We start from the raw sequence: 27931 nt of genomic DNA on the forward strand, positions 1-27931 counted from the left end.
GAACCATATGTATGTTGCTGTAGGGCAATGTGTGCTTTGAGCAGTAGCTGGTTCGTGTTTTGTGTCTTACAAACATACCAGATCCTGTGAGTGCATGCTAAGCATGGTTAATTCCACACCCTTCTCCCCTGATTTTACCAATGTGGGTTTTCCCTGTTGCCATTATCACCTATGTTCATAGCAGCTTTGCTTTGTTCTGCTCTATTCTCTTTACTTAACCTCCTTGCAACGCTCCTGACATGTTTTTTTCCTCTACCCACTGTACTGTAATATACTTTAGGAAATGATAGAACTCAGCTTGATTTTTGCCTTCATTGAAAATGTCATAATCTCAGATTCTTCTGGAGATTACTATTCATTAAATCTGGAGTAAGTGAGATAAATGCCCCAAATGGTTCATTTTCTGTAATCAGAAAAATTTAAGAGGCATTGTTTTGTATCACATACTACCTACCATATTGTAATTCTTTTCATTTGATATGTAGGTACAATCTCAGAATTTCATAACATCATAAACTGAGGCATAATCTTGTCTAACATAGTACAAAATTATTCTAAAAACCCTTTTGGGGTTGATAATCATTTGAGACTTTATCTCTTTATTAGGTTTTGTGAAGACTTGCAGCATTGCTTAGGAAAGTCAGCTTATTTGCCTATTACTTCTTCAAGTCTTTGATGTTGTTTGTATATGTGGTGTGTGTGTGTATGTGCTGTGTGCATGCTTGAATGTGTGTGTATAGGTCAGAAATCAATTGTGTCTTCCTCAGTCATTCTTCATCTTATATTTTGAGGTAAGATCTCTCATTGAACCAGAAGCTCACTAATTTAGCTAGGTTGGGTAGCCATGGAGCTCTAGGGATCATCTGTCTCCTTGCCAGCACTGGGATTTTGGGACTCTGAAGTCAGGTATTCATTCTTATGTAGCAAACACTGTATGGACTGAGTCATATTCCCAGTCCCTCAGAGAAGATACTCCCACTCTGTGTTAACTACTTTGTCTATCTGTGTTCTGGATTCTGACCCTCAGCCTACTTCCATTTTACTTATTGTTTTGAGACAGGGTCTCATGCTTCCCATACTGGTCTCCAACTCCCTATGTAGCTAGAGATAACCTTAAACTTCTGGCTAGGACTACAGGCAGTGATCAGAATTCAGCTGAGGACTTCATGCTAGGCAAGCACTCAATTAACTCACCTATTTCTTGAACCTCTTTTTTTTTTTAAATGCATAATATAAGCCTTACCATTTTGATCACTTAAAAGTCTGTGATTCTGTGGAATTAATTACATTCAGAATGCTACATAATCATTAACACTATCTATTTCCAGAATTTTTTTTTTCCCATCATTCCAAACAGAATCTACTCATTTGCTTAGGATCTTCAGTAATAATAAGCCATCCCCAATTCTCCAACCTTTGCCTCCTCTATTTTATATGAGAAGGAGATAAGTTATATAAATAAATTACTGCTTTGCATGTGTTCTTTAAAAGAGAAGTTTTTCTTTTCCTAGAAGCAATCTTTGTCTTGAATTTGTAATTTATAATTTTTACCAATTCCATACTTTGCTATGAGAATCTCCAGTTATATTTGGGTTTCTAGTATCATAGTGACTAGCAACCTTGATCTACTGTAGAAGGAGAGGGAGATAGATATGGGTGTTCAACAACATGCTTTTTATGATATATTTTAAATCTAATAGATGGCTTAATGTCTATTATGTTAGAAACTTGTTGACAGGCATTTCTGTCCCACAAGGTCCCACGGCTGGTTAGTCCCAAATAAACACACAGAGGTCTACATTAATTACAAACTGATTGGCCTATTAACTCAGGCTTCTTATTAACTCTTATAACTTAAATTAGCCCATAATTCGTGTCTGTGTTAGCCACGTGGCTTAGTACCTTTTTTGGTGAGGCAGTCACCTCTTCTTGCTCTGTGTCTGGCTTCCTCTCTGGGTGACGACTGCAGACTGAAACTTCCCTTTTCCCAGAATTCTTGTTGCCCTGCCTCTACTTCCTGCCTGGTCGCCCTGCCTCTACTTCCTGCCTGGCTAATAGCCAGTCAGTGTTTATTTAAAATACAAGTGACAGGATACAGACCATTGTCCCACAGCAGAAACTGGTTTGTACTGGTAATTACCCTGGTGACTCTTGTCTGACTCGTGTCCAGTTTATATCATCATGACTATCACTCTGTTTCTGGGAGTTTGACCTTGAGTTTTTGGTAGCCACTATAGGAAAAAAAATAGCCTCTGATAACCCTTATTTCTTTAGACAAAAGGCCTGCATTTGATATACCACCCTAAACATGAAATAGGTTCAGAGGTTTACTATAGATTCTGGGTAGTCTACTTGCCCCAGGTTATGTTAGGCAAGAGAGAAACAGCACTCACAATAGCTTGAATATAAACTAACATAAGTAACTTTTACTACTGTATCACATGCATTTTTAGAGTCCTAGCTTTGGTTCAACAACACACTGTGTAAGGATTATGTTGATGCACAAAGTTCTAGGTCATTGATGGTTAGCCTCGTGTTGAGGGCATTGGATGTTACAGTTCTTCTTGGGCATTTACTATTTTATAATATTCTGTGTTATAATTATTGAAGTAAATGTCTGTTCACATATATTACCTGGGATTTCTATTTACATTTTTCTTTTAAGAGTTTAGAACTGTTGTAGGTTCAGTGACTCATATAGGAAGTCTTTGTTTTACTGTGTCATGTGGTGATAATTCAAATAGGTATGGAGTTCTAGATTAGAGGTAATTTTCTTCAATTTGTAACGGTACTGTTCCAGTGTCTTTCACACTTCAGTGTTTCTGTTGAGGAATCCAGTGTTGTCATCATTTCTGATCCTTTTGAAGCTCTTCCTCCCTCCCTATATTTGAAGTTTTCAACAGTTCTTCATTATAAAAATTAAGAATATTAAGGGTAATATGTTTTGAAATGAGATTTTTTAATTACTATGAAATGTATCAAGCATATAAAGAAATATAAATAAGTTACATATCATGTAACCCAAGAAATGAAACTTCATCAGTGCAGTTGAACTCGGAAATATATATTCTCCCATTTGAGTACATTTTCTATTATTTCTTTTCTTTTTTTGTCCCCTCCCTTTCCCCTCTCTTATCTCTCTGCTCTCATTTATTGCTCTTCCTTTTCCTTCTTTTTCCCTTCTCCATCTTCACCCCCCTTTCCCTCTTTTCTGCTGGGGATTGAATCCAGACTCTTAGGCATGGTAGGCAAGTATTCTGCCACTGAGCAACATTTCCAGCTTTAAATCTTTGTTAATTCTATTGTTCCCCTCCCCTCCCCTCCCCTCCCCTCCCCTCCTCTGCCCTCCCCTCCCCTCCTCTCCCTGCTTGTCCCCCTCTCTCTCCCCCTCTCGCTTTTTTTTTTCTTGCTGACATTTTTATTGTTTGCTAGGTCTCCCAACTGATGGTTTAATTTACTTATTTTTTTTTTTTACATTTTTATTACATTGGTGACACACATATACACATGTATAGAACATATATGTAGAGGTCAAAGGACAACTTAGGGGAGTCAGAATTTTTTTCTTTCCACCATGTGGGTCCTGGGCCTGCAGGCACATGCCGTATTTACTCTTGGAGCATCTTCTTGGCTTTAATTCCCTTTTTTGAGTGGAGACTTGTTATATTGCTGTGGCTATTTCATCTCTTGGGCTCAGGTTGGTCCTCTAAACTTTTTCTTTTTTTTCTTTTATTACATATTTTTCTTTTGTATTGCAGATAAATTTTAGCTATAATGGTTTGAATTTGAAAAGGTTCATTCTTGTCTGCTGTTGCTTTTAAAATAACTTCCTGTTACTCTGTCATAAATGCAATCCCCTCTCTTATTCCTCTGGTCAAATATTTTAATTATTAAATTAATCAAATTTTCTCTTATACTTTGTCTTACAAATTCTGTTTTTCTTAAGCTCTAGTTCTATTACAGGTTTTCTTCCAAAGTGATCTGGTATTTTGTTCATATGTAAACGCGAGTTACTATAAGACTGGTCAGAAGCCCTGCGGTCGTATAGGTGGGACTTCCTATTCTGTGACTCAGTAAGGAATCCATAGAACTCTGAGCAAAGCTCCGATTATCAGAGTTTTTTCTCTGGGGCTTTTAATTTCTATAGCTAAGAACCATTACATTTTTGCCAGGAAATTAGAATATGTTACAGCTCTCTCTTAGGACTCTTGGAGCTGACTGGAAGAGCGGTGAGGTGATTTTCCTTTCTAGTCCCGTCTCCTCTGCCACAGTCTTAGAAGGATGCATGTGAGGTCCACTTGGGTAATCCATCTCAGTATCCTTATTTATTTGTACTCTCAAAGTCCCCTTTTCCGGTAAGTTAACATTCATAGCAACCTGTACATCTTCGGGGTGTTTACCCAGCATGTCCCATGCTTCACATTCATGGTGTCCAAATCAGAAGAAAGCATCTTCCTACCCAAACTCCTCTTCCAGAGAAGAGAGAATATGTAATTCTTTCCTATCTGGTTGGAAATGATACAAGATGGTAGTAATCCTTGATACTTTCTCCTTTTTTTGTCAGATCCAGTCTTTCTCTAAGTCCTGATAGTTTAATCTTCTTGGTTCTTTCTATATGTCTTTTCTCCCAACTCCATCTAAGACCAGTTTACCTCTTGAGCTATTTCTTACTTTGAATATTATAGAATCCTCCTAATTGGTCTCTCTCTCTCTCTCTCTCTCTCTCTCTCTCTCTCTGCTTCTCTGAATACTGAAAAAACAAAACTGAAAACAAAAAGGCAAATGTGGGAGTTAGAGGATGTAACTCATGTAGTAGAAGGCTTGCCTGCCTTGCAGAGCTCTGGGTTGAATCCCAGCGCTGTGTTAACTAGATATGGTGGCATACACCTGCAATTGCAGAAGTAGGAGGCGGAGGCAGGAGGACCAGAAGTTCTAGGTGATCTTCAGCTACATAATGTGAGTTCCAGGCCATCTTGGGTCTTATAAGACCCTGCTTTAAAAACTGAGAAGTATGGTTTGCCGTGAAGACACATTCTGTAGTTTCAGCTATGTGGGAGGTTGAGGTAGGATCTTGAGCTCCACAGTTTGAGGTCAGCCTGGACATAACAGTAAGACTCCCAGCTCTAAAACAAAGACAAAGGCAAGTTGGGAGCTTCCTCTTCCTTTAGACCTAATGGCTTACCAAATTGTTAGGTGTTTTATTTGTTTGTTTGTTTGTTTGCTAGGATTTTTCTCTGTAGCTCTCTCTGGCTGTCCTGGAATTTACTCTGTAGACCAAAGTGGTCTCAAACTCAGAGATTTGCCTGCCTCTGCCTTGGGAGAGCTAGGATTAAAGGTGTACACCACTGGGGCCGGGCGGTGGTGGCGCACACCTTTAATCCCAGCACTTGGGAGGCAGAAGCAGGTGGATCTCTGTGAGTTCGAGACCAGCCTGGTCTACAAGAGCTAGTTCCAGGACAGGCTCCAAAACCACAGAGAAACCCTGTCTCGAAAAACTTAAAAAAAAAAAAAAAAGGTGTACACCACTATGCTTGTATGCACACACACACATACACACCCCTTGGAGAGAGTAATTCTTAATAGATTCTTGTCTCTCTCTAAACTTGTTCTCAGATTTTAGCTTAATGTTACTTTAATGGACATTTATTATCGGATTGAGATTTCATACTCGATTGTAGTGTTTTTGCTTTCTATTCTGAAGACCTCACAGTTTGAGTTAAGTACTGTAGGTTAGTTTATGTCTTTCCCCAGTAGACTGTAAGCTTTAAGGAGTCAGGAATAGGTTTTCTATATCTGTGTTGATGGCAATCCCTGACATATAAGTTTATAGTATATGAATGATCTGGACTTTTTACTATTCTTATTTTTTTGTTTATATAAATCTACTCTCTTGTGCTAAAATTCTTAGTCTCTTTTCTGTTGCTATCACAAGCTAGCAATGGCCAGTTACACTATAAAGACAAAAGGTTTGTTTGTTTGTTTATTCATTCATTCATTCATTCATTGATTCATTTATTCAGTGTACTAGGGATTCAACAGCATGTCACTAGCATACATCTGACTCAATTCTGGGTGAGTATGGTCAGTGGCCATGTGGCAAAGGGATTCATAAGAGGTGCCAGCTCACTTTTAGAGATCTCTTAGGAACTTTGTGTGTTCTGTGTGTCAGCTTTCTGTGACTGTGGTACTTTCTTTCTAAGGTGATATTCCAGTGTCCTAATTACTTCTCTACCATATCCCAGCATCACCACACTAAGACTGAGCTTTTAGCATTTTTGGGGGGACAAGCCATGTTGGCCTCAAACTATTTGAAGACTGTTGTTTTCTCTCTTAATCTTTTATTAGTATTTAAACTATACTTTTAACTTGCACTTCTTTCACATGTATGGTTTGCAAGTACCTCATCACTATGAATTAGTCTCTTTTGGCTGTAGTGTAGTGGTAGGTTTTTTTTTCTTAAGTACAGGTCAGATTATGTTTTTATCAGTGTTATCTATGCAACCAAAATTACCATAACAAAGAGAATAGAGATATGGTGGCTAGGAAAGGAAGTTTTTTTTCTTTTTTTCTTTCTTTCTTCTTTTTTTTTTTTTTGATTTTTTTCGAGACAGGGTTTCTCCGTAGCTTTTGGTTCCTGTCCTGGAACTAGCTCTTGTAGACCCGGCTGGCCTCGAACTCACAGAGATCCGCCTGCCTCTCCCTCCCGAGTGCTGGGATTAAAGGCGTGCGCCACCACCACCCAGCTGGAAGTTTTTTTTCTTAGAGCAGCCTAGAGTTTGGCAACACTGTTTCCCTTTATCCAGGGTCCTAGTTCCTTCTGTCTTTAAGTTTGTCCATTCTTATTACATGCTTGGGTGCATCTGGCTCAATATCATCCAGGGTTCTGCTAGCAAAGAAAGGAAGTGAAAGACAAGATGGTTCGTTATGAAAATCGCACTTCTAACTTGCGTCCTATTGGCTATAACTTAATCACAGGGTATACTTGGCTGCCAGGGAGCCTAGCATACTTATGGCCATGTGCCCAGGAAATTCTCACTAAAAAGAAGAAATACAGAATACTTAGGAATAATTAGTGGTTTGCTGTTTGGCATCAGATTTACACAGTTGGTGCATGTTGACTATGCTTATAAATGCTGTTCATAGTCTGACTTGTGCTACTAATTATTTAAATAACTAACAAAAATTGCATTTATTAGAAATTTTAATGCAAGTGACAGTGTTGATCAACAGCTCTTTTCTCTTCTCTCTCTGTTTGCCAGAGTACAATGGTTGATTATCTCTAGCCTTAGCATATATAAATTGTATTTATGTGAGGCATTATGTTGTATTACAGATACACTGCAGTTTATGATACAGCGTTTATATTTAAACACACTCTGCCTGATTTCTCATGTGAGTGTTTTAAACTGGGAAAGGTAAATTTTTTCACTCCTCTTCCACCCTCCCTCCACCCTTTTTGGCAGAATTTATCTGTGTAGCTCTGGCCGTCCTGAGCCTCACTCTGTAGACCAGGCTGACCTTGAATCCAGAGATTCCTCTGTCTCTGCCTCTGCCTCCCTAGCGCCAGGACTAAAAGTGCTCACTGTCACACCCAGCTGGTAAACTGCTCTAAGAAGTACTGCATAGTATTTTAGGATCATACTGCCTCTGTCTAAACTGGGGTACACAAACTTTTAATACAAAGAACTGTATAGTATTTGCCTCTCTCTGGAGAACTCACTACTTAATTCTGCCATTGTGTTAGCAGACATGAATGGGTAGGATGTTTTCCAGTTCAGCTTGGCAATTCTGTGTTAGATCTGTGGGTTGGAGTTTGCCAACGTCTGGTCTAAGTTAACAGCTTATGTTTTCTTCCTTATCAACCCTTGGTTAACGTGTTTAACCAGTTCTTTAGTAAAGATGTGTTCTGGGTAAGTTTTCTTCTTTACTCAAACCTAGTGTTTTGAAATGTTGTTCTTACACTGTTGTACTTGTCTTCTCACTACAGCTTAGCTGCTTTCTTTTTTCCTCTTTCTCTGTGTGGTCCTCCCTTCTCTGCTGTTTTCTTAGCCCCGCCTATAAATTTACAGCCCAGCTCTTTGACAGTTTATTTACTTGTTTTTCCTCAAATATTCATTTCCCCCTTTAGTCTTTGGACCTTTGTTTCTATATTTTCTCTCAAGTCTTACTAACTATAAAATTAGGCTTTCCAGATAATATCAGTGGTTTAACCTGAATGTGTATTTGTGTACTGTGTGTTGCTTGCAAAAGCCAGAAATGATTGCCACATCCTCAATACTGAGAATTACAGAAAATTGTAAGCCGCTGTGTATGTGCTAGGAATCAAATATGGGTTCTCTGGAAGAGCAGTTAGTAGTCTTAATAACTGATTCATATTTCCAGACTTTAATTTTTAATATCTATCTTTATTTTATAATTATCTTAAACCTTAAATAATAAGATGAGATATGGTTACTTTTACTTTCACTTAAAAATTGTAATTAAAATATAATTATGTAATTTCCCCCTTTCCTCTCTTTAACACATTCACTTTGCCCTTTCTTAAATTCGTGACCTCTATTTCTTTAACTGTAGTTATATATACATAGATATGCATATATATTCCTTGTTGACAGAGGTTTCTGTCCCACCGGTCCCACAGCCTCTCAGTCCCAAAGAAACAGTCAGAGGTCTACATTAATTATAAACTGGTTGGCTTAGTAGCTCATGCTTCTTATTAACTCTTATAACTTGTATTAGCCCATAATTCTTGTCTGTGTTAGCCACATGGCTTGGTACCTTTTATCAGAGAGGCATTCTTATCCTGCTTCCTCTGTGTCTGGATGATGACTGCAAACTGAGTCTTTCCTCTTCCCAGAATTCTCCTGTTTGCGTTGCCCCACCTCTACTTCCTGCCTGGCTACTGGCCAATCAGTGTTTTATTAAAACAATACAAGACCATTGTCCCACAGCATTTATAAATTGTAAATTCAACCTCCTAATTCATATACTGTTACTTGTATGCATATGATTTCAGGTTTGACCATTTGGTATTGGATAACCAGTTGGGAGCTCTTTCCTGGAAAAGACTATTTCTCCTGCTGTCAGCATTTCTTGTTAACTGTAGTCCTCTGGACTAGGGTTTAGGCCCCATGAGATTTCCCCTTCCATGTTAGCCTGTCTATTGGTATTATGCTTATTCAGATCTTATTTAGGTTGTAAATGTTGGTAATATTTCATAGGTGTAGCTTCTCTGATATTTCTAGGAGGCACAGTGTCACAGAAAATTTCCCGTTCTTTCTATCTCTTCTTCTGCTATGATCCCTGAGTCTTAAGTGTAGGAGTTGCATTATAGATATATAAGTTGGAGCTGAGTACCATACTGTCATTTGTTCTGTGCATTTAATTGGTTGTGGTTGTCTATAATTTTCTACATCTGTTGTAAGGAGACATTTCTTTGATGAGAAATGAGACCTATTCTTATCTGTGTGAATAAGGACAAATATTTAGAATGCATTTAGAAATTATGCTGGCTTAGAAAAGTGGCTGTTGTAAGTTCTCCAAGATCCATGCTTTCATTATACGCACAGAGCTGGCTAGGTGTCTAGTAGGGGCACGATTTCCTTCTTGTTGAACAGGACTTAAATCCAACTAGAGAGTTGTTAGTTACTGCCAAAGTATGTGTGCTACTATTGGACCCTTAGGGATATTTTGCCATACTGGTTATTGTAGTTCCTAGGTGTCATAGCTAGGTAGGACTGTTGGTTGCTTCCCTCCCTTGGAATCTTCACGGAGACTTCTGGTTATATGAAGGAGGCTGTCAGGTAAGAGCTAGTCCTGGAACTAGCTCTTGTAGACCAGGCTGGTCTCGAACTCACAGAGATCCGCCTGCCTCTGCCTCCCGAGTGCTGGGATTAAAAGCGTGCGCCACCACCGCCCGGCTTGAAATCGACTTTTTAAACCTTTTGGTACACTTCCCCCAACAAGGCCATGCCTTCTTATCCCTCCCAAGTAGTGCCTGGAAGTACCTAGTAGTGCCTAAGCATTCAAATATATAAATCTATGGGGCCATTCTTACTCAAACCACACAGTATGCACACCTAAAGATTTGGAGCTAGAAACCACAGAAGAGAAACATTTTTCTTTCTGGGTCTGGGTCTAATTCTTTGCATTTACCACCAGATTTCATGACTTCATATTCCACTTCTCCTTACAGATGATAGCATTCCATAGTGCCACTGCAGATACTTTATATATTCATCAGCAGTTTCTGTTGTTAGCCATTGTGAACATCATGTCAGTGAGTACGGCTGAGCAAGTATCTGGTGTAGCATGTCGAGTCCTTTAGGCATAACAACGTATAGCTTAAGTCATATAGTATATCTAATTTTAGTTGTTGAGGGTTCTCCAAACTGACTTCCAGAGTGGCTTCCAGTTTGCAATCCTATTGACAGTAAATGAGGGTTCCCTCTTTCCCACATTCTCTCCTGCATTTGTTGTTGGTTGTGTTGATCTTCGCTATGCTGACTTGAGTAAGATAAAGTCTCAAAGTTGTTCTGATTTGCATTTTTCTTACTGCTAGGGACAATGAATATATATATATATATATTTTTTTTTTTCGAGACAGGGTTTCTCTGTGGCTTTGGAGCCTGTCCTGGAACTAGCTCTGTAGACCAGGCTGCCTCTGCCTCCCGAGTGCTGGGATTAAAGGCGTGCGCCACCATCGCCTGGCCAATGAATATTTTTTTAAGATGTATTTTAGCCATTTTTATCCTTCTGAGAACACCATTCAGAGACCCCAAGCTCATTTTTTTAAAAAAGGGTCATTTGTTTGTTTATTTAGTTTAGTTATCTGGATATTAATTCTCCGACATATCTATAGTTGGCAAGATTCTCTCCCATTCTGTGAGGTTCCTCTTCATTCAATTGTTTCTTTAGCCATGCAGAAGCTTTTTAATTTTAAGAAGTGCTGTTGCCAGTTGTTGGTCTCAGTTTCTGGGCAAATCTGCTCTAATTTGGAGAATTCCTTCTTATAATTATATCCTGTGAGGAACTGCTTATGTTTGCTCTAGCAGTGTCGGTGCTTCCGGTTTTACATTTAAGTCTTGGATGCATTTGGAGTTAGTTTTGTGCAAGGTGATAGATACAGACTTAATTCTTCTACATGTGGACATGTAGTATTCTTAGCACCATTTATTTTTATTTTTTGGTTTTTCGAGATAGGGTTTATCTGTGTAACAGTCTGGGCTGTTTTGGAACTTGCTTTGTAGACCAGGCTGACTTCGAACTCACTGAGATCGCCTGCCTCTGCCTCCCGAGTGCTGGGATTAAAGGTGTGCACCACCACTGCCCACTTTTAATCCCAGCACTTAGCACCATTTACTGAAGATGCTATCTTTTCTCCAATTTGGCAACGTTGTCGAATATCAGATGACTTATATATACTCAATGTTTGTATCTTTGATTTGTTCCATTGGTCTTCATGTTTGTTTTTGTGTTGTTGCCATTTTGTTTTTTTGTTATTATAGCTTTTAATATCTCTTGAGGTCTGGAATAGTAACCCGTCCAGCATTGTTCATTTTGCTCAGGATGTTTTATTGGCTATCCATAGTCCTTTGTGGTTCCATTTGAATTTTAGTATTTTTTCAATATTTTTGTGAATAATAAGATGGGGATTTTGATTGAGATTGTATTGAATCTGTAAATGACTTTTGGCAGCCGGGCGGTGGTGGCGCATGCCTTTAATCCCAGCACTTGGGAGGCAGAGGCCGGCGGATCTCTGTGAGTTCGAGGCCAGCCTGGTCTACAAGAGCTAGTTCCAGGACAGGAACCAAAAACTACGGAGAAACCTTGTCTCGAAAAATCAAAAAAAAAAAAAAAAAAAAAAAAAAAAAGACTTTTGGCAGGATGCTCATTTTCACAGCATTAACTCTACCAGCCCATGAGTATGCAGTGTCTTTCCATTTTCTAGTATCTTTCTCTGTCTCTTCCTTCAGAGGTTTAAAGTTTACATTGTACAGGTCCTTTACTTCCTTGTTAGGTTTTAATATATTTTCTTTGAGGTTATTCTGAATTGGAGTGTTCACATGATCTCTTTCTCTGTGTGTTTGTTATTGGTGTATAGAAAAGCTGTTAATTTTTACAAATTGATTATATATACTGTGAATATATGATATATATATATATTTATGTATATATATATACTGAGTATATACTCAGGTATTTATTCTCTTGAGCTGTTTCTTTTTTGTTTTTTAAATTCCTTGAATTTGTTAAAATTTAAAGTTGGTCTTCTAAATTCTGTGTCCTGGGGTTCATCTAGGAAAATTTCATTGGCAAACATTTCTATAGGACTGGTGGATCTTAGGGAGAGAGAAGGATACTGCCTCTATCTTTCATATTGTTTGTATTTTTGTTGGAAGTTCTCGTATTGAGGGCTTCTTTTGTCTGTGTTTGATATGGTCAGTCGGTTGGAACACAGTATATGTAGGTTGTTTTGATTCTAAAGATTGGGTATTGCTTAGGTGGAATAATGTTAAGTGGACACAGAGGTCGGGGCTGGCATCCAGAGTTTGGGGGTAGATCTGGGGCTTGGGAAGAGTACGTAAAGGGTGGACTCACCTGGCAAGACCCTGGTACAAGTTGTGCAGAGTCTAGCTGGGAAGACAGGTTGGAATATGTCTTGTGAATGGCCTGGAGGATTATATGGGTGGGTTATGTCCTGACCAGAACCTAGAGGCTCTGGTCCAAACAAGCAGAGGTGGCCAGACTAATCTGGTGTATTAGATGTGTTACCCTTACACATGTTAGTCAAATGCTCTTATCTCTTATTGTTGTTATTATTTTAATCTAGTTATGACTTTAAATCCAAATTGTCTAATACCTGTAAATTTCATACACTTGATTTCTTTAAGTGAAAACCTTGTTTAGATTTGTCTTCTCATTGGCCTTTTTACTTACCTAGAGGAATAAGTTGAAATTATAATGATCGGCAGTAATACCATGTGAAAATTGGAAGCCAGCAAAGGTTCGAGTGTGTATTAAAATGTGGCAAATCACAGGGTATGTATATTAAATTCAGAAAGAGAAATAGACCAACTCTGCAACTAGAGGAGGGTGCCTGGAAGGAAGCTAAGGCTACATGAGGATTTTGAACTTAAAGGAACTGCTTGAAGCATTTAAAGAGGAAAACTGAGTGGTAAAGTACCCTTTCCTTAGGAGATCATTTGTAGGTACCATGTAGGATGGCTCATGGCAAACCCCATGTAAAGACAGTGATTTTGAGATTTTTGCAATTAGATAAGAAATGATTATTTCTTTCATTAAGGCATGACTTAGAGGGATAAAATTTGTTATTTAAGGGATGAGGAAAAGGGCTTATAAATTCCTAATTTGGGAATTGAGAAAATGATTAGCATTGCTTGATGAAGCAAATATAGAACTATCACCTCCCTCTCAACAAACAAGTTTAGGAGTAGAAGGAAAGCTTAGAAGAAAATGTGCTCAGTGTTGTAGGCGCTGCGTTTGAGTGTCCACAGTCTGACCGAGAGAAGTTGTACCTGCAGAGCTGACTCCTGGGGACAGGTTTTATTTAGAGAATTAGATACAGAATATAGCAGGGTATGTATAATAAATTCGGAAAGAGAAATAGACCAACTCTGCAACTAGAGGAGGGTGCCTGGAAGGAAGCTGAGGCTCCAGAAACACTGTGATTTGTCTGTGGGGGGTCATTAATGATCTGTGTTTGGGCAAGCAGAAGCCAGATTGCAATGACATGAAAAGGGAATTAAAAAGTGAGGAGAATTGATTAAAAAAAAAAGGAACTAGAGACAGATATTACTGAAGCAGTATGCTTATGTGGGAAAGGTATACCTGGCTACATTTGGTAACACATTGTAGGATTCTCAATTACAAGTGGATTTAAGGGACAAGGAATTTGTTGGCTCCTGACTGGAAGCGTTCAGAGATAGAACTGATGCTTTGAATGTTTCAGACTCAGGGCTTGTTAAGCATCTGGTGCAAGGACTAGGATCGAATATGAATGAGGGTAGACCTTGAGGTCTAAGCTAGATTCTGAAAGAAACTTAAAGCCAGAGGAGGGCTGAGACTCAGAAATAAACATAGGTAGAGTGAAGCCAGAGGCTTGATTTAGTGTTAAGAGATAAAGTGGGAAGGCTATGGTTGTTCCAGAGCCTTTCTCTAGTTATGCTAACTTGATTACAATTTTCCAGATAGACTAAACATTACAGTGCACAGAATCTGGTTCTAGAATTTTAATTTTCTTACTTGAGCATGCTTATACCACTAAGTAAAAATCTATATAATAATATTAATTTTGGGCAGTTATTTGAAGTCAGCATTAGTACTCAGAAAAGTGCAAACCTTATAAAATATGAAGGTCCTGATAAGCCAAGAAGCTTTTCTTTATGTGAATGAAAATAAACTTGGTTATACTCAAGTTCTCCTCTTCTGCCTTTCTTCACTCCATATTCCCTTTAGGTTTTCTTTTCTCTTTTCAGACAGGAAAGGGTGCTTTACTTTATTCACATCCTATCAGTTGGCCTAGATACCTGTATTTTTGAATTGTGGGTAAGTTGGGTGCTGTTAATTTTGTGCTGTTTGAATTACGTAAACTTAAGGGTAGCATGGTAGCTTGCTATCTTTCCTAAAGTTTAAGCTAAGGAATATACAGTGGGCATGAAGGATTAATGCGGCTATGGCATTTTCCCCTTTGTCCCGCTAGTTTTATTGCTTATTCTGTCTTTTCAGAAAAAAATTAGTTTCCAATATTAAATAGTTATTATTAGCAAAGTCTGTTTTAATGTCTTCCTTTGCGGTGTTGAACTTCTAGGCTAACCTTCATGTTAAAAAATTTCTGTTTGTAGCTGATTTTACAGTATGATTGGGTGACTACAATGGTTAACTTTGTTGAAAGAACTGACCATTGAATTCTCAGTATGTAGATGAAATTAATACAGTTCTCATTCTTAGTGCATTTCAATCCTTTTTCCTTTCTCTTTCATTTATCCAGGTCAACAGGACATATTGCTGTGGTACGTACCGAGCAGGTCCTATGCGGCAGATAAGTCTTGTTGGAGCAGTCGATGAAGAAGTTGGTGATTATTTCCCCGAGTTCCTTGATATGTTAGAAGAATCACCATTTCTAAAAGTGAGTGTTTGTTTAGACTATTAATGTTCTGGTCATCATTAGACACTCAAGTGTTAGAGTATTAAGTTATTCTTGCTTATTAAAAACAAATTTTATGCACTAGTTGACAAAGAACTGTTTAGAAAAGTATTGGTATTGAGTACTTCAGTTTTTTTATATGTTACTCTGAAATACAGCTTTTATTTTTTCATATATAGATGAGATATGGTTTTTAGTATTTTTATTTGAATGGAAATAATCAGTAAATAGTTTAAAATTTTAAAATGTGACTCATTCCTTTGGTTTCTAGATGACTTTGCCCTGGGGTACACTTTCTAGCCTCCAACTACAGTGTAGGTCTCAGAGTGATGATGGGCCTATAATGTGGGTGAGACCAGGAGAACAAATGATCCCTACAGCAGATATGCCAAAGTCACCCTTCAAAAGACGACGGTAAGTAAACATCAGTTTTGCTCAAATAAGCAAAACCATCCTTTTTGTTGGGTGGCTTATAAAAATGATCGTCATCTGAGCATGGTTTGGAAACTTGTCTAGATTTTTGAAGAGTTCCTTTAGGTAAAATTCCAAGTTGTCATTTTCCTAGTTCAGATAACCTGCTACATAATCATCAGTCTCCTGAGAAATTAATTGATTTTTCTTAAAACTTGTATCCTAACTGCCTATAGAGTTAAAAGAGCAAACCCTCCTTAGTGTGGTCTGTACAAATCTTTGATAATACAGAACCTTTGTGTCTGTTTCATTTTCTCCTGCTATACTAAATTCAGTTTTCAAACCATTGTCTTCCGTTGCCCTTTGCTCTTGTTCTGATCTTTCTATTTGGAATTTCACCTCCCTCCTACCTTCCTCTTTGCCTAGCAGGTTTTTAGTAAAGCTTCAGAACTTACCTTGAATGTCACTTTTATGAATCTTAGGACAAGCTAATTTGGTCTTACAACATGGTTCCTTGATGATCTTTTTACTGTTTTTGTTTCTTAATAAATTTTGACCTCTTTGAGGTTAGGGACTGTTCTATTTATCTTTGTCATCATGACTCATTGTAGGAAACCATGGTTTGCTGAGTGAAATGTGTACCGTTGTATAGAGCTGTGATAAATCATGTGCTAACATATTTCTCTTTCATACACATAAAACAAATGTAGATTTACTCTTTTATTTTAGAAAATATTATTCAGTGAGATTAAAAATAATTTACATCCCCTTGGGCTATGGAAATAGCAGTTTAAAATTAGGCTGGACCTGGTGGCATATACTTTTAATTCCAGAACTTCAGAGACAGAGGCAGGTGGATCTCTGTGGGTTTGAGGCCACCCAGATCTACATAGTGAGTTCTAGGCTACTGGGGGCTACATACTGAGATCTTATCTCAAAATAAATAATATTAAAAAACACAACAAAGACCCAAGAGCTCAAAATTAGTTTTAATGGATTAGCCTTAACTTTAACTTAAAACTTACAGGAGAACACTACCAAATGATAAAATAGTTTTAGGACACTTAAGATGATCCATGAAAACCATGGTAAAAACTTGAAGATGAAATTTGGGAATGTAGCTCAGACTGCTTGCTGAGCATGCAGGAAACCCTGGATTCCACCCCTAGCAGTCAGTCCTCTTATTCAGGTGTGCTGGAGGCAGGAGAATCAGAAGTTCAAAGACATCTCCAACTTCATAGTGAGTTTGAGGCCAGTCTGGGATATACGAGACCTGTCTCACAAACACAATATATTAATGCAGTATGTAAAGCCCAATAATTAATTAATCAAAAGTTTTGCACGGTATTAGATTATAGCAAAAATTTTTATTTTTTTTATTTTTCGAGGCAGGGTTTCTCCATGTAGCTTTGGAGCTTGTCCTGGAACTCTCTCCATAGACCAAGCTGGCCTTGAACTCCCAGAGATCCACCTGTCTCTGCCTATCCAGTGCTGGGATTAAAGGCGTGTGCCACCACTGCCTAGCTGATTACAACAATTTTTATATATTATAGTGATGGATCTTAAGATTCTAAATTCTTAAGTACTATATACATTTCGCTGTATATTTCCAAAGAGAAATGAATGCTTGATTTTAAAAAGGAAAAAAGATTAAAAATATGGCACACATGCTATGCTGAATGGGTATTCTTTTTTCTCACCTACTTTCTGATTAATTAGACAAAACCTATTTTATCTTGTTCCTTCCGGCTCTGTCAAATGTCTTCACACATTATTGAAGTTAATTTATTCTGCTTTAAAATCATCATTAGGTTTTTAATGCTTTATCAATAGGTACATTCTAAAATTGGATAGATAGCAATGACATTTATATTTACTTAAGATGTAATTACTAAAGATTCAGGTGGTAGGCTAAAAATTATATTCTAAGTCCTGGTATTAGCACTCACATAAAGATTTTTCTCTCATGTTACAATTTAGTTTTATATTTGGGTCATACTTTTTTTTTTTTTTTTTGGTTTTTCGAGACAGGGTTTCTCTGTAGCTTTGGTGCCTTTCCCGGAACTAGCTCTTGTAGACCAGGCTGGTCTCGAACTCCCAGAGATCCGCCTACCTCTGCCTCCCGAGTGCTGGGTGGGTCATACTTTTTTAAAATTTTGTTTTCACTAAAGTTTATCATTATTCCTTTTGAGGTAGGATATATACTTCTCTTGAGCATATTCTGTATAATTTCTAGTTTTTTATATAGCTTAGGAAAGTTTACATTCTTCTGGAACTATCTGTGATTTCCACATATAGCTATTATGAAGTATTTTCTTTCTCTCTTTATGCATTTTGTGTATGTGTATGATATTTGTGCATGTTTGTTGGGGGGTGGTGCACCTACCTGTGCATGAGCATTGACCAAAGGAGGATGTTTAATGTCCTGATTTATTTATTACTCTTCACTGTATTCCTTTGAGACAGGGTCTCTCAGTTAACAAGGTGCTAGACTAGTGGCCAGCAAGGTCCAGTGGTCCTCCTTTCTCTACCCTCATAGCATTGGGTTGCAGATGATCAAGTGTGGCCATGTCAGAACTCAGGTCCTCATGCACAGCAAGCACAGAATCGTTTCTCCAGATCCCCACCTCTAAATCATGAGATCTTTCTAGAGTTTTCTATAATCTATCGGTTTTATTGTTTATATTTAATGGACTTATAGTAATTTTATATATATACAAAATCCTGTGTGATAATTTGGTATATATCTGTAATGTATATAATGATCAAATCAGAGTAATAGCATTTCTATTCCCTCAAACACTTCTCATTTCTTTATGTTGAAAATCTTTCCACTCTTCTAGTTACGTTGAAACATAAATAAATTTTATTATTCACTTTACTGCACTATAGAAAAGTCTTGTAGAATGGTCTATCTAACTGAATTTACTTGTGTAATCTAACTGTAGAATTATTATCTAATTCTATAGTTTCCCTTTTCCAGTCCTGCTCAGTGTGGAAGGCTCATTAAACAACTCTAAACCCAGCTAAGGCTTTACTCCACCAGCTAGTGGCTGTTGTCTTCCTAGGTTTATTTCCTTTACTTAACACATTTTCAAGAAACATTCTAAGAAATGGAGGATAACGATGAGTCAGCATATTCTTTTATTTTCTTTTTCTGTCATTAACTTTAATTGATAATTTAGTTGGAGTGTGGAGATGCATTTTCCAATTTATTGTTATCACTGGATAGGTGATATCACTGGGAGTTCTAACATGCTGAATTTCCTTTGCTCAGTGTGTGTGTAACCCTTACACTCCCTTTCCCTCTCTCCCTCCCTTTCCTTTACTCTCTCTCCCCTTTCTCCCTCCACCCTCCTACTTCTTTTAGCTGAAGAATAACACTCTTGGTTCAAGTGCCTTTTCTTTTTAAATTATATTCTTTTAATTTCAGACATCTAATATTTAAATATATATTTATTTAATTTGTTTTGCCTGGATTTGTGTCTGTATGAGAGTGTTGGGTCCTCTGGAACTGGATTTACAGACAGTTATGAGTTGCCATGTGCATGCTGGGAACTGAATCCCCAGACCCTCTAGAAGAGCAGCTAGTGCAGACAAAAAGGCAACAGACATTGGAGAAACTGGAATCAAAGGAGGCAGGCACAGTAATGATAAGGGAAAAAAAATAAGTAAAACTGAGGAAGGCAAGCCAATAACTGGTCTTTGATGTTATTTTTACTGTTTTTTGAGACTGGGTTTCTGTAGCTTTGGAGCCTGTCCTGGAACTAGCTCTTGTTGTTGACCAGGCTGGCCTTGAACTCACAGAGATCCACCTGCCTCTGCTTCCTGAGCGCTGAGATTAAAGGAGTGTGCCACCATCGCCCGGCATGACTGGTGTTTGAATGCAAACTGCCCCATAGGCTCATATATTTGAATGCTTGGTCCTTAGTTGGTGAAACTGTTTTGAGAAGGATTAGAACATGTAGTTTGTTAGAGGAAATATGTCACTGAGATTTTCAAAAGGCCACCCTAGGCCAGTCCCGTCCTTCCATCCGTCCGTCCCCCCATACCCCCACCCCCCGCCCCGTTCTCTGGGTCTCTTCCTCCAACTTGCACATCAGGATGTCTACTGCAAAACTCCCCTCTGTGACAATCATTTTCCTTCTCCTGTCTGTATTAGTTCCTTTTCATATGGGAGGAGATCAAATGTATGCTGTTTGCTGCCTGGAATATAAGTCCTAGTAGAATGTTTTGATAGTTGTAAATGAGTAACTGAACTGAAGCCAAAAAAGCTTAGAGCTTTAAACCTTTAAACACACTGTCCTTGTCTAGAGAAATTTCATGCATTCTGAGTTGTCATGTGAGCCTAATAAAGGTATAGTCTATAGGGAAAGAGGAAATAATAGTCATTATTTTATGTAGTGTATTATATAGTATATGGTATAATGCTAATGATCTAAATCATTGGGCTCATCTCAAACCTCATTTATGCCTAGTATTGTTAAAGACCTTTTTACATTACTGCTGTTAATTTTGCTGTTTATTGCTTCATACTTTGCTTTGTTTCACAACCAAATCAACTATAGATCAATGAATGAAATTAAAAATCTTCAGTACCTACCTCGGACAAGTGAACCCCGAGAAGTCCTCTTTGAAGACAGGACAAGAGCTCATGCTGATCATGTAGGTCAGGGGTTTGACTGGCAGAGTACGGCTGCTGTTGGGGTTTTGAAGGCTGTACAATTTGGTGAATGGTAAGTTAAAGGACCCAAACTACAGGGTCGGATAATGTCTAAGAAAACGTGGATTCTGTTTAAAAGTTTTAGATCACGGTGAAATATGTATAACATAGCTTACCATCTAAACATTTTTTATGATACAAGTGTGACTATACTGCGATAAAACAATGCTCTAGAACTTTCTGTCTTGCAAAACTGAAACTTGATGTCTCACAGCTACTTTCACCTCGCCATCCGGATGTAGATCGTGGGAACCATCACTGTGTAGTCTCCTGCCATTTCTGGTTTTGCATGGAAATGGAAGCATACTTCCCCTGCCCTTTTCCTTTTAAGAAAAGTAGTCCTAGTGGGCCAGTGAGATGGCTTACTCGACTAAAGGTGTTTGCTGTTAGGTCTGACTACCCGAGTTCTGTCCCTAGGACTCTGACCTCCACACACTGGTATATGCGTATATACAAGCACACACACAGATATTAATGTGTTATAAAATTAATCATAGTGACAAAAGGAAATTATTTTTTATAGACTTATTATTTTGTGAGTGAGAGGTGTGTGCCACAGCAGTTGTGTAGCAATTAAACAACTTTTAGAAGTTTTCTCCACCTGGGTCCTAGGGATTGAACTCAGGTAGTTAGGCTTGGTGGCAGGCACCATTGCTCATAAGGCATCTTGACAGTTCCCGTTTTTTTCTTCTTTTTCTAACTCAGCCATTTCTATTATAACGTCCCTCAGAGTTTACCCATGTTGTAGCAAGTATCAGACTTTGTTTCCTTTTAAGGTAGGTACAGTAAATTTTACACACATGTGCATGCACATGCACACAGAGTCATGTATACCATTTTGTTAGTCCACTAAATAGGTGTTTGGGTTACTTCTACCATTGGCGCTCTGATTGTTAGTATAGATATATATATGTATCTCTTATGTCCCTGGTGTTCAATACCCAGAAGTAGAGTTGCTTGATAATATGGCAGTTCTATTTTATTATTTTTGAGGAACTGCTTTACTGTTTTCTGTAGTGGCTGTACATTTTACACTGACCTAGAGCTTGGTTTTATTTGTATATTTGAATTATATATATTCTTATTTTTTTAAAGTACTTTTAATTTTGGTTTTTCAAGACAGGGTTTTTATGTGTAGCCCTGGCTGTCCTGGAACTCACTCTGTAGACCAGGTTTGCTTTGAACTCAGAGATCTGCCTACCTCTGCTTCCTGAGTACTGGGATTAAAGGAGTGTGCCACTACTCCCTGATGACAGCCTGGTTTTATTATAACAAAGCTCAAGTTCCCTAATGAGACAACAACAAATGCATCCCATTTAGAATAAAACTTAAAAAACAAAATAAAACAAAACAAAAACCCCAAATCCTCTGATCCAGGGTCTTGAACTTGTTATGTAGGTCAGGCTGGCCTCAAACTCAAGATCCTTTCTTCTTGGCCTCAGCTTCCTAAGTGCTGGGATTGTGGGTATGCACCAGCATGAAAGGTTGCTGTGAGGCTAGAATAAAAGTTTTTTTTTTTTTTTTAGTGATTATTGCTTGAATTTTTTTAACAACTTACCTCATTTTTTTTTTAAAAAACTCTACTTATGTGCATTGATGTTTTGCCTGCATGCATGTCTGTCTGAGGGTGTCAGAAACCCTGGAACTGGAGTTACAGTTAGCTGCCTGTGGGTGCTAGGAATTGAACCCAGGTCCTTTTGAAGAGTAGCCAGTGCTCTTAACCACTGAGCCATTCTTCAGCCCTGATTTTTGTCTTTTAAAAACTTTCTATTGACTTACTTTTATTTATTTATTTTGAAAACTGACTAAAGAAGTACACTCTTAATCTTTAGAAAAGAGACATTTTATTTATTTGCTTACTTGCTAAATGTGGCATTCTAGAAGCTGGAAAAGTGAAATTGTAGTTTTCCATTGTGGATGCTAGTCCCTAAATTTTGTCTTATTAATATTAGGAGTGACCAACCTCGCATAACCAAAGATGTGATTTGTTTCCATGCTGAGGACTTTACTGATGTTGTACAGAGACTCCAGTTAGACCTTCATGAACCTCCAGTTTCCCAGGTAATAATTCTCACATTCTCATTATTCTTTCAGTGATACATTGGAAACAGCATTTGAGTCCATTTTATTAGGCATTTTAATTTATAATTGGAGTCACAGACAGTAAATTTAACTTTATTTTTATTATATTCTGTGTGTGGTAGAGAGCAAAATCTTTGGGATGGAGGGTGGGCCTAAAATGGCTAAAGAAGGATCCAGCTGTTCACTTCAGACCATAAGCTGTCTCCCTTAGTAATCTCACTGTGCTGCGGCCTCAACTGCAAAATGTTAGAATATATGAAGGGGAAGATTAAATATTGCCTTTATGTGTGGTAAAGATACTGATATAGCTGGCAGTGGTAACTCATGTCTTTCATCCCAACGCTTGGGAGGCAGAGGCAGGTGAATCTCTTGAGTTCTAGGCCAGCCTGGTCTACAGAGTGAGTTCCAGGAAAGCCAAGGATACACTGAGAAATGCTGTTTTGAGGGGTAAAATAAAAGATACTGATATTTAGCTGCACTTTCAAGGATGTAATGATTCCATAGGCTATCTCCGCAGTCTTTGTTTAAGAGTTCTAAAATATATGATAGAAAAGGGCTTCCCAACAGTTCTGTCCTGTCAAGATTTGATTTTTGTTTTAGAACAGTTTGCCATACTGTTTTCCTGTGTGAATTAGAATATTTTGTTTGAATCATTACATACTTTAAGGTCTTATGCAATTTCTTTTGCCTTTCTTTTTAGTGTGTACAGTGGGTGGATGAAGCAAAACTAAACCAAATGAGGCGAGAAGGAATTCGCTATGCTAGAATTCAGCTTTGCGACAATGATATCTACTTCATCCCTAGAAATGTCATTCATCAGTTCAAAACAGTGTCAGCAGTGTGCAGCTTAGCCTGGCATATCAGGCTTAAACAGTACCATCCTGTTGTGGAAGCCCCTCAAAACACAGAAAGCAATTCCAACATGGACTGTGGTTTACCTGGAAAGCGAGAATTAGAAGTTGACTCCCAGTGTGTGAGAATAAAAACTGAATCTGAGGAAACATGCACAGAGATGCAGGTTCTGACAACTGCTCCATCGTCTTTTCCATCTCCATCAGAGCTTCATCTGCAGGAGCTGAAGACTCAGCCTATTCCAGTTTTCAAGGTGGAAAGTAGACTGGACTCTGACCAGCAACACAGTCTGCAGGAACATCCAAGCACTCCTGTGTGATATGTACATATTCAAACACATTTTTTAACTTTTTTAAATTTTGATGTGAAGTTATAGTTTTATAACTGGCTTAAGTTAAGTTTTATTGGAGAAATCTTGCCTATAATTCTATAAAGAGAAATGACATTCCACAAATGTCAAGCATATCTTTTCTACACAGATTATGCAAAGCTAAGAGTTGTCCCTATGCCGTTAGTGCAGTATGTAATAGTGGGTCTGCTGCTGCTTTCTGTTTCAAGGTGTGAGGTAACAATTCAATCTCTTCTTCAAATCAAAACCAGAGTTCTCTGGATTAGCAAGTTCTCACTTGGTAATGATTCACTTTCCTTGGTTTTATCTTTCCTTGTCTCTTACCATATTTGCTTTATGTGGTAGAAAGATGATTTATGGTTTAATATTTGTGTCTTCATGGCACCTCGTCAGTTTCCACAGTAAAATGGCATTGCTTGCAGGAAAGGCTCCTGCATCTGGTACATGGGCAAGTGAATTATTTAGTTCCAGCCACAAAGAAGACATAGTTTCTAAAGAAAATTGAATGGCTCTCTGGTCCTTAGCAAAAGAGGAAGCACAGCTCTTACCGATCCAGGCTGTCTTTTTGTGTCCGTTATTTAAAACCCAGTGGATATTTTAATTAAACAAAAATCTAAAGATGGATAGTTCTTGGTTATTCATATCCATGGCTCATTAGTTTTTTTCTAGGATATATTGTAACCATGGAGGCTATTTTGAGCAAAAGAAATAATGTTGATCAGCTGTTCTGCTTCCTAGTATCCTCACGTTTCCATGGATACTTGCCCTAAACTGATGACGAATATCAAAGTCAGAGATGCACACCAGTCTCACTTATGAGGGCTGCCGTATCTGAGCATCAAACTAAAGAAACTATTCTTGTGACTTGGTATCTACTTTAGAAACACTTCATAATTTATCTGGTGAATACCTGGGTTTGTTCATTGTTCATCTGTGTTGCTATTTTCTAGTAACAGGCAGTAGACTTCCATCCTAGAGTTTCAGGTGAGCTGAAGCTCAGGGTCTGGATATTTACTTTGTTTTCAATATAGGCCTTTTTTCAGTAGGCCTCCTTCATATAAGTAGTGTGGACTTTCTCTTATTTGGAATGTTCATGTGCTATGCATTCTACTTTCTCTTAGTAACTCAGTAGGCCTTTTGTTTACTAAAGGAAGAGTACTCCCCACACCTAAGACCAGATTCTTGTATCTACCTGGTTACAGTGCAATTTGATTTTTTTTTTTTCCTGGATGGTGAGATTTGAAATATTTGCATTAACATAGGCAAAAGAAAGAGATGCTGCTTTATTATGTCTGTCACCATGGAACTTAGCTGCATCTTTGGAAATATCAAATATGAATTTTCTCTAAAATATTCTGAAATAGGTTAAATCTTATATAAATATTACTTTGTGCAATATTGTTGTGTAGTTAAATGCATATTAGCAAAGTATAGAGGTCACTGTGTAAACCAATAGAAAAGTAACCATCAGCAAATACTACAGTGATTAGTTAGAATCTGTATTATTCCTTATATATATGTATATGTATGTATTCTCTGTTACAAAGGATGAAGACAAATAAATAGGGAAACACTTCAATGTAAACCATTTATGAATTGGAAGTGATGTTGCTTTTAGTTATCTTTGTAAATAAGGTAATTAGAATGGTATGGAAGGTAATGTGATTATCACAGGGTGTTTTTAAATCCTGTGTATAAATTCTAGTTTATCAAACTAGTTTTTAAGGGACCTTTGAGGGTATTTTTTTGTTGTTGTTACTTTGTGGAGAAGGGGTTTATCACAAAATGAATGGGTTTGGGTTATTTCTTATTTCTATTTTCTGTCCAGAAGAATTTCATAGAGCTTTACCAGGCTGTGCAAAGAAAAATTCTTCTCAGGCAACATTGCTTTTAAAAATAATCATGAAGAGAAAAAGTTGTTAACGCAAAAAGTTTTATTTTTGTTTTTCTTGTCTTCCAAGATCCGATTTCCCCATCTCCCACTTGCCATCCAGCAGATGCCATCTGTCATCTAAGCTGGTCACTACTAAAAAACAAGGAGACTGTCTCCTGACAGCCAGCACTGTGTGTAATCACTCAGGAACCAGCGGATCTGCAAAGACCTACAATCAAACGCAAATCTCCATTTTCCTTTTTGCAGAACAGTCTACCCTCACCTCCAGTATAAACATATTAAAAGAATATAAAAATGTTGAAAATCATGTACTAATGAAGTCATTGTATATTAGATTGCAATAGAATGGAAAGAAACATTTAGCTAGTAATGTATCTGGAAACTCTGAATGTCCTATGTGAGTATTAGATTTTGATAGCATGCTTTAAAGACTGATGAATATAAAAGCAGAAGTTTTGAGTTTCTTGCTGCTTTCAAAGCTGTCCTAGTTGAGCGATACAAATGATCACAACTTTTCTAAATCATTAAACTATTTGGTTTGGTGGAGTGAGGCATGGAGCAGTCTGGCATCCTCTGATTTGTAAGGTAGCTATGGCAGTGAAGTTGTAACTGAAATTGAAGCTGATCTTCCTTTCTGGTGTGTTATCTGTTGTGCCAGCCCTTGAGATTACTTGCAGAATGTGGCTATGTGTTTTAGTACTTTGTGGATCAGAGGGATATTTAAAAATATGTTTATGGAAAGGACCTAATAAACAAATGTTCCTAACAGCAAATATAATGATTTTATGGTAACCATTAAAAAGCACTAAAGTCTTCCCCTTCCCCAGAGGTCATTCTATACTTATCAAGATAGGTTAGGAGTTAGGGTTACAATTCTGAGAGGTGTCCCAAATTCATGAAGCAATAATAATAACCTCCATATTGGTTCCCTCTTCCAAAGTTTAACTGTTGAAAATGAATTCTTAGGCTTAATTGTACTTTCTTATTCAGTACTTAAAAGTTTTGCTGATACATTATTTTTACTTAAAGACTTTTAGAAAGTGCCCTATCCCCTCAATCAGTTGAACTATAAGTTCACTAATATTACAAGCTCTTGTATGGGGAAAGGAGCTTATTAAATCATTTTCTAAACTTTAGGAAAAGATGTATCAGTCTTAACAGGCATAAAGATCTCACCTAATGACTTGAGAAACTTTTGCATATTGCTTTTCCCTGTATAAATATTGTCTAGAAGGAGAGTTAATCTAGGAGTCCAAAATCCATGAAAATACATTCCTAGTGAGTATGTTCTTTGTTATTAATATTAGTCCATCTGTATTTGCCTTTAAAATTTATTTGTATTTATTGAGGACCATTAGGATTACTGAGTTTGTGTCTTTCTAATAAGTCTGTTTCATCCTTTCGGTAGCACATGCCAGAGGCTCACATTTGTGCTAAGTTTCATGTTTTCAAGGCAGTCTGTAGCTGTATTTACTGGTCATGCAAGTAGAGGAGATGCGCACCACCAGTGTTTTTCTAAGTGCATAAAGGACTTATCCTCATCCTGGAAGTCTGTTGCTTTAAAAGCAAGTATCCATAAATATTAATGGCCTTCCATTTTAAAAATCTTCATAAATTTTTTAGGATCCACTCGTGCATGTAGTTGAGACCATTGTCTCTTAAAATATAGCACTTTTCAATTCTCTCTAAAGAAATACTTATGTACCACTTCTATCACATGTAAATTTTCATGTAATAGTGTTTTCTGTGACTAAACTTCATTTTGATTGGCAGCTAAGACTTTTTTTTTCCTGTGGCTTTAATTTATCTAAGAGGTCTTTGCATATAGATGAAATGTATAATTTGCCTGGCGGACTATTTGCGTTTGTGTGGCCTTAGTTTGTTTATTGACATTAACAAGTGTTTTAAAAGGTTTTTAATGAATAGTCTTAAATCTAAATTTGTGTGAATAATAATCCTTTTAACACAGTGCTTTTTTGTAGCTGTCTAAGTGTGTTAAATTGTTAAGCTATTTCTTTGTAAAATAGGACAATGGAATGCATAGTTTTTTTTTTCCTGTAAAGTATTTTTTTAATAAACAAAGTCTGATTTGTCCTTTACTGATGTCTCATCACAGTGAATAGCACATGGGCCTTCTCACTGCCTTGGACCTGAGAACTAATGCCCCTCTCCTACCTCCTCCTTTGTGCCCGATTAGTTTTAAGCGTTTGAAGGCAACCTTAAGCTCTCCTTTCCCAAAGAAAAGGTCAGAGAATCCAGATTGAGGTGCAACTAGTTTTGAAGAAAAGGGAAGCTTGCAATTGTGACAGTTATCCTTACTGCAGCTTAAAACATTCACATGTGTTTAGAACTGCCTTAAGCTTTTATTGTGGCACTGTAGGTATTTTTGAAAATGCATGGCAAAATGACGAAGGTGGTGTTTGGTTTTCAGATGTGTGTGGGCTGTGGGACACA

The 27931-nt window shown here is 37.6% G+C and overlaps 1 protein-coding gene across 3 annotated transcripts in view; it reads left to right on the forward strand.

Moving 5' to 3' along the window:
• The window catches only part of Rsbn1 (round spermatid basic protein 1), a 48880-nt gene extending 21318 nt beyond the window's left edge, over window positions 1-27562 (forward strand). For 2 of the 3 annotated variants that reach the window (XM_057793319.1, XM_057793321.1), the window contains exons 3-7: window positions 15011-15148; window positions 15438-15580; window positions 20146-20313; window positions 22253-22361; window positions 23083-27562. In XM_057793319.1, the coding sequence (XP_057649302.1) occupies window positions 15011-15148; window positions 15438-15580; window positions 20146-20313; window positions 22253-22361; window positions 23083-23553 (1029 nt within the window). In that variant the 3' untranslated portion in view covers window positions 23554-27562. The remainder of the gene's footprint in view (window positions 1-15010; window positions 15149-15437; window positions 15581-20145; window positions 20314-22252; window positions 22362-23082) is intronic. The other variant, XM_057793320.1, reaches the window with a different exon arrangement.
• Window positions 27563-27931: the final 369 nt, after the last annotated feature.

The sequence above is a fragment of the Chionomys nivalis genome, chromosome 18 (assembly GCF_950005125.1).
Source record: "Chionomys nivalis chromosome 18, mChiNiv1.1, whole genome shotgun sequence".
In the NCBI taxonomy this organism is placed as follows: domain Eukaryota; kingdom Metazoa; phylum Chordata; class Mammalia; order Rodentia; family Cricetidae; genus Chionomys; species Chionomys nivalis.